This window comes from Megalobrama amblycephala, linkage group LG16 (genome assembly GCF_018812025.1).
Source record: "Megalobrama amblycephala isolate DHTTF-2021 linkage group LG16, ASM1881202v1, whole genome shotgun sequence".
Classification (NCBI taxonomy): Eukaryota; Metazoa; Chordata; class Actinopteri; order Cypriniformes; family Xenocyprididae; genus Megalobrama; species Megalobrama amblycephala.
Window position 1 is genome coordinate 26,607,284 of NC_063059.1, and position 12,889 is coordinate 26,620,172.

Sequence of the window (12,889 nt, forward strand, 5' to 3'; positions counted from 1 at the left end):
ACTGAATGTGTTTTTGTGCAAGTGAGATGACTAAATGCATGTTCACATTTAGTATAGAACTACAATAACCATCATGTTTACATGTTGTGATCATATGTGTCGATCTTCTGCTATAAATCAGACATGCCCACCTGAGGGACTCGAGTATAAGGCACTAATTTTTGCTTAATAAAAGATTATGAACCATTTGAAGTATTTTGTCAAACATCACAGTCACAGTAAAAATCCTGCAATTCGGGAGATCTGTTTTAACTTGCTATAGTGCCTTTAATGTGTATTACTGTAGAAAGACAGTATAAAAAAGAGGCAACACACCCCCTAGTGGTTGCTATGACAAATGCAAACAATAATCAATACTGACTACAGCAAATCCACAACGTCTCATTAAAATCTTACCAAGTCAAACACTTTTATAGATTTAAAAAACAAACAAAACACCTGCACAAAAGCAAACAATATTATTATATTGTTGAATTTCAGCAAACTTAAAGACATTAAAGTGATTTTGAACTACAGAACTTTGTGGTCATGTGAATTAATAAAATCTTACAATTGCATGGGCAGTTATATACATTAATATAAATATTCATTTTTATATTCATATTCAGTAGTTATGATTTTTTTCAGGAAGAAATTCTGTACACATTTTTTTTTTTTTCCTTAATCCTTATCCAATAAATCATAAATGAGTCGAAAAATCATGGGGTCTTTGAATATTGTTGTGGACAATAGGGCCTTGAAGTCAAAAACGTTGATAGTGGGATTGGACATTTATGCATTAAAAACATTAAAGCTAATGTCAAAACTCAAGTGCACCATTCAGCATAGAAGTCACACAATTTAGACATTCAAAAATATAAACTTTTCTACTTTGGAAAAATAGAGATGGCTTGATGGGATGCTACACAGAGGTTACTTTCTCATAGAAGAGGAATAGGAGTGTTTCCTGAGGAAGAAAGTAGACCTGACATGTTGTCTGCACTGGTGAATGCGGTTGTGCAGAGCCCGCTGAGATACAGCCCAGAAACACTGCCTTGCACCCCACCTTCAGTCTCCAATAGACCCCCACAGACCCCCACGCCATCCTGTGCTTGATTGGGACTGAGCTGGAGTAGTGACGGGGTTGTGTCCATAACTACCAGTGAATCCGGAGCGAGGCTGTCATTCCTCAGCTCCTCCCAAAGATTCCCTTTAAACAAAGACAGAGAACATGACATGAGCAAAAATAGACAGGGTAAGACATAGCACCATTTTTAATTTTACAGGAATGAAAATGAGGTTGTGAGGGAGAGAATGCATGCATTCAGTGAACTGTACTGTTGATACATCTTTCCAAAAAAAACAAAAAAAAAACACTTTCAGCAGACAAAAACTCAAAACAGTTTTAAAAGTTCTGAGAGGTGAAAATTACATGATCTGGGACCATGATCTGCCACGGGACACACAAATCAGATCTAAACAGTTGCGATACTCAGTGTAGACTTTCAATCATTTAGATCTAACTCGGTCTTACCATGTAATTGTAGATCTGTGAGGCTGGGATTTAATGCATCGACATCATTACTGTTTTCTCCGTCCAGCAGAAGCTCCTGCATGCTTGCTGTAGCACTGTGACCAGCCTGCAGGACGGTGCTGTAGCTTGGTGGGGTGTGTGCTGGTAAAGGTGAATCCAAGCTGCCTGTCCTGGGACTGGAGGGGTGCCCAGCACAGGGCTGATGGGTGACAGGAGAGTAGTACGGGAAAGCTGAAGGGTCTGGCGATAAGTAGGGGGGAGGCGGGACGACAGTTTGAGAGGGTAAAGGGCTGTAGAGAGACTTCTGATGCAGGACACTAGTCTCATGGACAGGTTGGTGTCCGTAGGCAGGATGCATGGCAGCTCTTAAGGAATGAGAATGTGAATGACTGCTTGGTAGACTGAAGGGAGCTCCAAGAGTCTTCAATTTTTCAGGCCTCTCCCCAAGCAGACGTTCCAGCTCCTCTGAAACAATAAGCATAATGGGAACTATAAATACACACATATATATATATGCACTTTATATTAATCATAGAATTCTGGGGGGAAAATGTATCGCAGTTTTCACAAAAATATCAGGCCGGACAATTGTTTGATAATAATAAAAAGAAATGTTTCTTGTGCACAAAATAAGCTTTGAATGATTTCTGAAGGATCATGTGACACTGAAGACTGGAGTAATAATGCTAAATATTCAGCCTTGTCATCACAGGAATAAATTACATTTTAAAATTATATTCACATACAAAACCGTTATTTTAAATTATTTCACAATATTACTATTTTTGATTAAATAAATGCAGCCTTGGTGAGCTTAAAAGACTTCTTTCAAAACCAATAAAAAAACACCCCAAACATACAGAATTTCGCTGAAACATTAAATAAATAAATACATGCATTTTATATATAAATACTACGGAAGAGGATTAGGGCCAAGCAATAATAAAAAAAATAAAACCATCTCGAGATTAAAGTTGTTAAATTTCTAGAAAAAACTCGTTAAATTTCGAGAAAAAAGTCGAAATAAAATGTTGAGAATAAACTCATTAAATTACAAGAAAAAAAGTCGAGATAAAATGTTGAGAATAAAGTCATTTAATTACGAGAAAAAAGTCGTTAAATTACAAGAACAAATTTGTTAAATTACGAGAGAAAAACTCGTTAAATTACGAGAAAAAAAGTCGAGATAAAATGTTGAGAATAAAGTCATTAAATTACGAGAAAAAAGTTGTTAAATTATGAGAACAAATTCGTTAAATTATGAGAAAAATGTCGTTAAATTTCGAGAAAAAAGTTGAGATAAAATGTTGAGAATAAACTCATTAAATTATGAGAAAAAACGTGTTAAATTTCAAGAAAAAAGTCGAAATAAAATGTTGAGAATAAACTCATTAAATTACAAGAAAAAAGTCGAGATAAAATGTTGAGAATAAAGTCATTTAATTACGAGAAAAAAGTCGTTAAATTACAAGAACAAATTTGTTAAATTACGAGAAAAAAACTCGTTAAATTACGAGAAAAAAAGTCGAGATAAAATGTTGAGAATAAAGTCATTAAATTACGAGAAAAAAGTTGTTAAATTATGAGAACAAATTCGTTAAATTATGAGAAAAATGTCGTTAAATTTCGAGAAAAAAGTTGAGATAAAATGTTGAGAATAAACTCATTAAATTATGAGAAAAAACGTGTTAAATTTCAAGAAAAAAGTCGAAATAAAATGTTGAGAATAAACTCATTAAATTACAAGAAAAAAGTCGAGATAAAATGTTGAGAATAAAGTCATTTAATTACGAGAAAAAAGTCGTTAAATTACAAGAACAAATTTGTTAAATTACGAGAAAAAAACTCGTTAAATTACGAGAAAAAAAGTCGAGATAAAATGTTGAGAATAAAGTCATTAAATTACGAGAAAAAAGTTGTTAAATTACGAGAACAAATTCGTTAAATTATGAGAAAAATGTCGTTAAATTTCGAGAAAAAAGTTGAGATAAAATGTTGAGAATAAACTCATTAAATTATGAGAAAAAACGTGTTAAATTTCAAGAAAAAAGTCGAGATAAAATGTTGAGAATAAACTTGTTAAATTACGAGAAAAAAGTTGTTAAATTACGAGAACAAATTCATTAAATTATGAGAAAAATGTCGTTAAATTTCGAGAAAAAAGTCGAGATAAAATGTTGAGAATAAACTCATTAAATTACGAGAAAAAAGTTGTTAAATTTCAAGAAAAAAGTCGAGATAAAATGTTGAGAATAAACTCGTTAAATTACGAGAAAAAAACTCGTTAAATTACGAGAAAAAAGTTGTTAAATTACGAGAACAAGTTCATTAAATTATGAGAAAAATGTCATTAAATTTCGAGAAAAAAGTCGAGATAAAATGTTGAGAATAAACTCGTTAAATTACAAGAAAAAAGTTGTTAAATTTCAAGAAAAAAGTCGAGATAAAATGTTGAGAATAAACTTATTAAATTACGAGAAAAAAAGTCGAGATAAAATGTTGAGAATAAAGTCATTAAATTACGAGAAAAAAGTCGTTAAATTATGAGAACAAATTCGTTAAATTATGAGAAAAATGTTGTTAAATTTCGAGAAAAAAGTCGAGATAAAATGTTGAGAATAAACTCATTAAATTACGAGAAAAAACTTGTTAAATTTCAAGACAAAAGTCGAGATAAAATGTTGAGAATAAGCTTGTTAAATTACGAGAAAAAACTCGTTTAAATTTCAAGAAAAAAGTTGAGATAAAATGTTGAGAATAAACTTGTTAAATTACGAGAAAAAACTCGTTAAATTTCAAGAAAAAAGTTGAGATAAAATGTTGAGAATAAAATCATTAAATTACGAGAAAAAAGTCGTTAAATTACGAGAACAAATTCGTTAAATTATGAGAAAAATTTTGTTAAATTTCGAGAAAAAAGTCGAGATAAAATGTTGAGAATAAACTCATTAAATTATGAGAAAAAACTTGTTAAATTTCAAGAAAAAAGTCGAGATAAAATGTTGAGAATAAACTCGTTAAATTACGAGAAAAAAGTCGTTAAATTACGAGAACAAGTTCATTAAATTATGAGAAAAATGTCGTTAAATTTCGAGAAAAAAGTCGAGATAAAATGTTGAGAATAAACTCGTTAAATTACGAGAAAAAAAGTTGAGATAAAATGTTGAGAATAAAGTCATTAAATTACGAGAAAAAACTTGTTAAATTTCAAGAAAAAAAGTTTAGATAAAATGTTGAGAATAAAGTCATTAAATTAGGAGAAAGAAGTTGTTAGATTATGAGAACAAATTAGTTAAATTATTTGATGAATTTTTTCTCGTGTAGTTAGGATTGGGGGGTGGGGTTAAGATTAGGCAATCAGGTAGAGGGTTTAATAATTTGGCATGGAGACACAACACCTGCACTGGGAACCTTGAATATTACAATCTATAAAATAATACAATCTATATACAATCTTCTTAATTAGCAGCTGAACCCTCTGCGCACCTGGTCGGGCCATGCTCCTCCGTACAGTCAGCGGGTCTTTACGTCTCCACTTGTGAAGTTCCTCCTGCATCTTCTCTACCTTCGCTGGGTTCAGGGCCCACAGACAGCCCTTTCGAGAGGAGTTCCCATTCTTGTTCTCTACTTTCTCAAAGCACTTGTTCAAAGAGAGGTTGTGTCGGACAGAATTCTTCCAGCCATCAGGTGCTGTCTAAGGAATCAGAAATGAAACATAAGGTTGTGAAGTGGTTGTTGACGGTGGTCGCTAAGCTGTTGCGAGGCAGTGGCTAAGGTGTTCTGAGTGGTTGCCATGATGTTGTTAGGGTATTCTAGGGTGTGCACAGAAAAACACTGAATCTAAAACAGAGATCCAGTTATTTCAGTCAGTTCTCTAAATAAATAAAGAAATATCTTTCTTACAACCTTTCAATCAGTGAAGTCAACACTGGATCGGTATGAATCTGCATGTTTACCTAATGATAAGCCAAAATAATGTCACATTGTAAATCCCTTTACCAGCACAGAGCCAAGAGGAGGATGAATTAATATTATCAGGCATATAAAAATCATGCCATGACAGGCATTTTCCACAAAGTTTGAGGAACAAATCTGTTTACATTCTGTATTTGCTACATTACTCATGAACAGCCCTTTGCCAGAATCCTCCTCTACTATTCACTGTAGATCAATGCATATTAGATGTAGAAATTTTTCTGAGAAGTGGTAGTGCAGTTTACCTTGAAATAGGGGAAATGATCTGTCATGAAGCTGTAGATCTCACTTACAGGCAGACTGCCTGTTTTGCTATTCCTCAGAGCCAGGAAGATGAGAATACTGCAAAGAAATATTCAACAATGAAGAATCATTAATAAGACAAGACTATTGTGATGCATTGTTTTATTTTGATTTGTTTGGAAGTATTGTCAGTTGTGATGTTTTTTTTTAATGTTTTCACATATGCGTTTGGCAGGCACTTGCTAAAGTGACAGTGCATTCACATAATGTTTTATTGGTATGTGGTATAATGAATTATGATAGGAATTAATCTTTTCATAACAGATGACTGATTATATGGTTTAGCAGTTGTCAGCAGTTTAGTTTTTTTATTATTATTTGTAACTACATTTGTATTGATTAAATATATATGTTTTATAAGACATTCTGATAAATAAATATTTGTTAAAAAATATTTGCTGGTCATCATTTAATACAGTTAATTAGTATTACTGTATTATTTGATATATTAAAATTGTATAGCGGCCCATAAACAGCCGCTAGTGAGGCATCTATTAATATATATCTATGGTTATGTTGTACATGTTTTGTTTCTGAAGGAATCAGTGTTTTTTCAGTGACTCACTCAGTCACTTGTCACCACCAACTGTAAGTAGCTTATAAATCCTCACCACAGACTGAAGCCTGTTTCACACATCCTCCGTTTGCAATGCATATGCAGTTTGTATGCGGTGCAGAAGCAGCACAGGCTCGTTGTGCTTTCACATAATAAGACGTGTTTGTGGTGCACAACTGATCCGCGGTTGTAACTATTAGTTCTCCATCAATCCATTATTTTGTTTTCAAAAATCCAAAAGTCCTTAAAGTTACTGAAAATGCTTTTTTGGCATTGTGATTCTCTTTGTACACAATACAGTAATACAATCTTTCATAGATGTATTCACATTTAAAACAAGAAATATAAACGTTTTACTCCATTCATCACTTCTATGTATTTATATCTGCCTATTATGTGTTCAAGCAAATGACAAACATTTAAACATGGTACTTGTTGTAAAAATTTTTGGGCCCTGAGACTATTTAGAACTAACAGGTTTTAGATGATGTTTCAAAAGTGATCTATTTTGAAAATATGTCTTAGTTTACCAGGATAATACAGGTAGGTGCATATACGTACCTGTAAGAGTAGACAGGTTTAGGGTAGAGTGTCTGGGCAGAATTGTCTTGAGATGTTTGTGATGAGAGGCTTTGGCTATAGTAGTGAGAAACCGTGTCTATTCCTCTTGAAGAGTAAAACTAGAGACAATACATACACACAATATAACTCTTCTCAATTTTAAAAAGTGTTGAAGACAATACTGTAGAGGAATGAATGCTTAATTGTGTAATTATTGGTAAATAAAAAACTAGTACATTATTTGTAGTGCTGTCAAATCGATTAATCGTGATTAATCGCATGTAACAACAGTTTTTAAATATAATATATATGAGTACATTATGCACACACACATATATATCATCACGAGTGTGATATTGCATTTATACAACAGTTTGAAGGCTCAAGTATGTAAATAAATAAGAACAACAACTGAGTGTCATATAATTATGAAATAGAATTTTCCCCTTAACCCAAATCGTTTTGCTCTGGAACAAGTAATAGATTAATAAGACCAAAGATTGCCCATTTGATATACCCCAAATTAATTATATTTTTAGCCACTAATGTTATCTAAATAAGAGCCAGCGGCAAATACCCGAATGGCTGGCCGAGATGAAGCTGTTCTCTTCGGGTACACAAGCACTGAACGGCCGCTGACGGCGTCAAAACAAATAGTAAAATAGCCGCTATGATTAAATACAAGTCACAAATTTCAGGTCTAAACAACTACATTCTCGCCTAAAAACATTTAAAACTACAGTTCATGGTACAACAAGTGTAGTATTTGTAAAAACAGTGGATTTGCTCGCCCGCCATGACAGTGATACAAGCGAAGTGATACAAACAGTGAAAAGGTAGGAGTACCATTATTACTAGTACTGTATATCGCACGGCTGTCAGCCAATCAGATTCAAGAACCAGTAAGAACTGTTGTATATATATTTATACACACACAAACTTTTATGTTATTTGTCATTAATCGTGATTAATCATTTTCACAGGACTAATTATTTTTGCTTGTTTAATTTTTAAGCTTTCATTACATACTACACCCATGTTCAACAAGAGCAAATCTTCGTTATTTGTCTATTTGAGGATGTGGTAGAACTTCCTGCCAATGTTTTGACTGAAAATGCATCCAAAACCTGTTATAATGTGAGCATTTCTATCTACTAACACATGTCAAGGTTTGCCTACAGTAATCATATCAACTTACACTACAGTTCAAAGTTTGGGGTAAGATTTTTATTTATTTATTTATTTATTTATTTGTTTGTTTGTTATTAATTAAGGATGCATTAAATTGATCAAATGTAACAGTAAAGACTTTAATAATGTTAGATTTATACAAACCCGATTCCAAAAAAGTTGGGACACAAGGAATGCAATAATTTACAAATCTCATAAACTTATATTTTATTCACAATAGACTATAGATAACATATCAAAGGTTGAAATTGAGACATTTTGAAATGTCATGCCAAATATTGGCTCATTTTGGATTTCATGAGAGCTACACATTCCAAAAAAGTTGGGACAGGTAGCAATAAGAGGCCGGAAAAGTTAAATGTACATATAAAGAACAGCTGAAGGACCAATTTGCAACTTATTAGGTCAATTGGCAACATGATTGGGTATAAAAAGAGCCTCTCAGAGTGGCAGTGTCTCTCAGAAGTCAATGGGCAGAGGATCACCAATTCCCCCAATGCTGTGGCGAAAAATAGGAGTTTCTCAGAGAAAAATTGCAAAGAGTTTGAAGTTATCATCATCTACAGTGCATAATATCATCCAAAGATTCAGAGAATCTGGAACAATCTCTGTGCGTAAGGGTCAAGGCCGGAAAACCATACTGGATGCCCGTGATCTTCGGGCCCTTAGACGGCACTGCGTCACATACAGGAATGCTACTGTAATGGAAATCACAACATGGGCTCAGGAATACTTCCAGAAAACAAATACTTGCCGGCTAAAACTCTATAGGTCAAAAAAGAAGCCATATCTAAACTTGATCCAGAAGCGTAGGCGTTTTCTCTGAGCCAAGGCCCATTTAAAAGGACTGTGGCAAAGTGGAAAACTGTTCTGTGGTCAGACGAATCAAAATTTGAAGTTCTTTTTGGAAAACTGGGACACCATGTCATCCGGACTAAAGAGGACAAGGACAACCCAAGTTGTTATCAGCGCTCAGTTCAGAAGCCTGCATCTCTGATGGTATGGGGTTGCATGAGTGCGTGTGGCATGAGCAGCTTACACATCTGGAAAGGCACCATCAATGCTGAAAGGTATATCCAAGTTCTAGAACAACATATGCTCCCATCCAGACGTCGTCTCATTCAGGGAAGACCTTGCATTTTCCAACATGACAATGCCAGACCACATACTGCATCAATTACAACATCATGGCTGCATAGAAGAAGGATCCGGGTACTGAAATGGCCAGCCTGCAGTCCAGATCTTTCACTCATAGAAAACCTTTGGCACATCATAAAGAGGAAGATGCGACAAAGAAGACCTAAGACAGTTGAGCAACTAGAAGCCTGTATTAGACAAGAATGGGACAACATTCCTATTCCTAAACTTGAGCAACTTGTCTCCTCAGTCCCCAGACGTTTGCAGACTGTTATAGAAAGAAGAGCGGATGCCACACAGTGGTAAACATGGCCTTGTCCCAACTTTTTTGAGATGTGTTGATGCCATGAAATTTAAAATCAACTTATTTTTCCCTTAAAATGATACATTTTCTCAGTTTAAACATTTGATGTCATCTATGTTGTATTCTGAATAAAATGTTGAAATTTCCACATCATTGCATTCTGTTTTTATTCACAATTTGTACTTTTTTGGAATTGGATTTGTATTTCAAAAAAAATTATTATATTTTTTTTTAACTTTCTATTCATTAAAGAATCCTAAAATGATACATGCAGACTTGGTGAGCATACAAGACATACATGAACAAACTTTTGAATGATATTTATATAATTAGTATATCACACATTCTTTCCAGTGTACCTGATGTTGTAGAGGACTGATGGCACTGTACGTCTGATGGTTAACTGATGTGTAGCTGGGAGGATCTTCAGAGCTCGTCTGAGGCTCATTGTAGGGGTTTTGAGTTCCCTGCCCCAAGATCAGACCATGATTTACTTAGTTGTAACATATCATATTTTAATGCTTCTTTAGAAAGTGTAATAAGGACATCTGCTTGCACATCTGCCTGGCAAATCTTCTTGTTTCCATGTCTTTTGCCCCTGGCCTAAATATGCTGGCAAGAATTTAAAAGAGCCTTCAAAGTTTTATATACATATGTAAAACCTTGAAGGCTCTTTTAAACGAAATCCATGAAAACGAATAACTAAATACTGTGCAAAATCCTTTAAAAATGGGAAATCTCTTTTTTTCATCTGAACGAGAAATCTTAAATTTTCTGTTTAAACAGTCCCTCAGTCTCACCATGATGCTAGTCGTCTCCACATTAGTGCTTAATGGACTCCATGAGGATTGTTCCTCCAATCCATTGGCCGTAGTGAGTTTCCCAGCCAGTCCAGCTCTTCTGAGACAACTGAAGGTTTGAACCTCACTGATGGCCCCTTCACTGCATTGACGCCTGTACGGATGGTAGTGATTGTTCTCAGTCAGGCCAGATTCTTGTTCAACAGGGCTTCCGTCTATACTGTGTCTACGAAAGCGCTCTGCAATAGCACTCTTCTGCCTGTAGGGAACACTTTCTCTTTGGGAGTACAGTGTAAACCCCTCTCCAACACTGCTCTGGTGACACTAGGATTGAACAACAAAATAATGTAAAAACACATCTAATATCTATAAAATATGCATATTAGCTCAGCAATATGAAATTCATAGAACTTAAAATTGCAAAGAATCAATACACGCAACACCTATTCCATGTAAAGCAATGCTGCCGTTTCATTTCTAATGAATGCACTCTTTAACATAAAGCAGTTTTCCAAGTGGAAATGCAGTAGCACGTAAAAATCTTTGATCTACTAAAGAGTCCATAAAAGCATTTAATGTGACATACAGCCTTCCCTAGGGGCCATAATTAATTAATATTAAATCAAAAGGATTTGGTGAAAAGGCAGGATGAAATACTTCTATTTCTGCCCCAGGGTCTTGTGTCCTTGAACAGTGCCTTGTGCGGAGGTTCATGTCCTCATCAAAAAGTAATAATTGTGACACTGTCGTAATGAGAGCAGCTGGCGGGCAGAGGTTTCTAAGAAGCGGCAACTAGAGAACAGTCTAAAATGATGTTATAGAACCAGTCATCCATCTATCTATCTATCTATCTATCTATCTATCTATCTATCTATCTATCTATCTATCTATCATTCTATCTATCGTTCTATCGTTCTATCTATCGTTCTATAAGATAAGAACTTCAAAACAAACTAATACAAAATTGCTTAAAAACAAATTCTAAAATGAAATGAGTAATACCTGTGACTCTGGCATCTGAAAGCAGGGCGACCCAAGAGGGTCAAAGGATTGTAGTTCACAAGGAGAAGGAATTGGTGAGCTGCTGCTGCTGCTTACGGGTGGAAAAGACAGGCCCTGGGACGCAGAGGACATCGTCCCTACAACCTGCCTCTTCAAAACAACACAACAGCTCATCAGCTTTTTAGTCTTATTTGTAGACAGAAAGATAAATAGCTAAAAAAAAAGAAGAAGAGGTACTTAAAGGGTTAGTTCACCCCAAAATTAAAATTATGTCATTATTAATGACTCACCCTCATGTCGTTCCAAACCCGTAAGACCTCCGTTCATCTTTGGAACACAGTTTAAGATATTTTAGATTTAGTCCGAGAGCTTTCTGTCCCTCCATTGAAAATGTATGTACGGTATACTGTCCATGTCCAGAAAGGTAATAAAAACATAATCAAAGTAGTCCATGTGACATCAGTGGGTTAGTTAGAAGTTTTTGAAGCATCGAAAATACATTTTGGTCCAAAAATAACAAAAACTACGACTTTATTCAGCATTGTATTCTCTTCCGGAATCCTTTCCATTGAATTGATTCCATTGAATCCTTTCATCTGTCGGCGTTGATAATGCACTTTTACGTCGCCGTGGTTGTTTTTGGCGATTAGGACATCCGCGACATGCACACTTACGCACCATTTTAAAGGTCCCGTTTTTCGTGGTTTTTTCCTTGTTCTATGAAGTCCCTCCTTCAGAAATACGTAACGAGTTCTGATTGTGCCAGCGGTTCCTGTGTTGTGATTCGACAGCAGCTCTTAGCGTACCTTGCCCAGAAAGGTCACGCCTCTTACCATAACGTGGAGATGCACATAGTTTTATATGTGGATTATAATTTTCGGGAACCGAGTTAAACATAAATTGTAACCATTGATCTCTAAGTACAGCGTCCCTGGGAAGGCCAAACAAGACCACGCCCCCTTTTTTGTGTATTCCTGTGGGCGGAGGTTAGTCAAAAAACTGTTTTAGTGACGTCATTAACCCTTTCACACGTAAGTTTTAAATATTCTGGCTGACCCCCCAGCGTGAGTTTTTAGAAGCGACCGTTATTTAGAACGTATCACTTTATGGTTTCCATGGTGACGCGTCATTGCTTTTTATGTGACACACCGCAGCACTGTATGAATGATAATCTGCTTTCATTTAATTTTTCCTTTGTTATTCAAAATATTCATAAATTTGTTGACTATAGCATGAAATATCTAATATTCCGATTGACAAATATGTGCAAGTGGATGTGTTTTGCAGTTTAAACACCTTTATAACGATCATGTTAGTTGAGCCATATGCGCGATGGGCGCCGCCATGTTAGTTTGCGCCGCACAGAGAATCGGATCTGTTGGATTTACAACCCGTGAATTTATCCACTTCTCCCGAAATACATGAAAGTGAGTCGGTGAACTGGGGAAGAATAGAGTAAGCTTTAAAGTTACTTTCACAATGTGTATCTGATATGAATAAAACGTGTTGTCTAATTATAATGGAAAGGGTTGTTATTTCCGCTTCTA

The 12,889-nt window shown here is 35.0% G+C and overlaps 1 protein-coding gene across 4 annotated transcripts in view; it reads right to left on the reverse strand.

Annotated features, from left to right (window-relative positions):
- Window positions 1-242: 242 nt before the first annotated feature.
- foxn1 (forkhead box N1) overlaps window positions 243-12,889 on the reverse strand; it is a 28,072-nt gene continuing 15,425 nt past the window's right edge. For 2 of the 4 annotated variants that reach the window (XM_048160472.1, XM_048160473.1), the window contains exons 3-10: window positions 11,343-11,492; window positions 10,341-10,664; window positions 9,900-10,007; window positions 6,909-7,027; window positions 5,734-5,830; window positions 5,000-5,207; window positions 1,514-1,978; window positions 243-1,189 (exon numbers count right to left, since the gene is read on the reverse strand). In XM_048160472.1, coding sequence (XP_048016429.1) covers window positions 921-1,189; window positions 1,514-1,978; window positions 5,000-5,207; window positions 5,734-5,830; window positions 6,909-7,027; window positions 9,900-10,007; window positions 10,341-10,664; window positions 11,343-11,474 — 1,722 coding nt within the window. In that variant the 5' untranslated portion in view covers window positions 11,475-11,492 and the 3' untranslated portion in view covers window positions 243-920. Of the gene's footprint in view, window positions 1,190-1,513; window positions 1,979-4,999; window positions 5,208-5,733; window positions 5,831-6,908; window positions 7,028-9,899; window positions 10,008-10,340; window positions 10,665-11,342; window positions 11,493-11,632; window positions 11,689-12,889 lie in introns of those variants that run through there. The other 2 variants (XM_048160471.1, XM_048160474.1) reach the window with 2 other exon arrangements.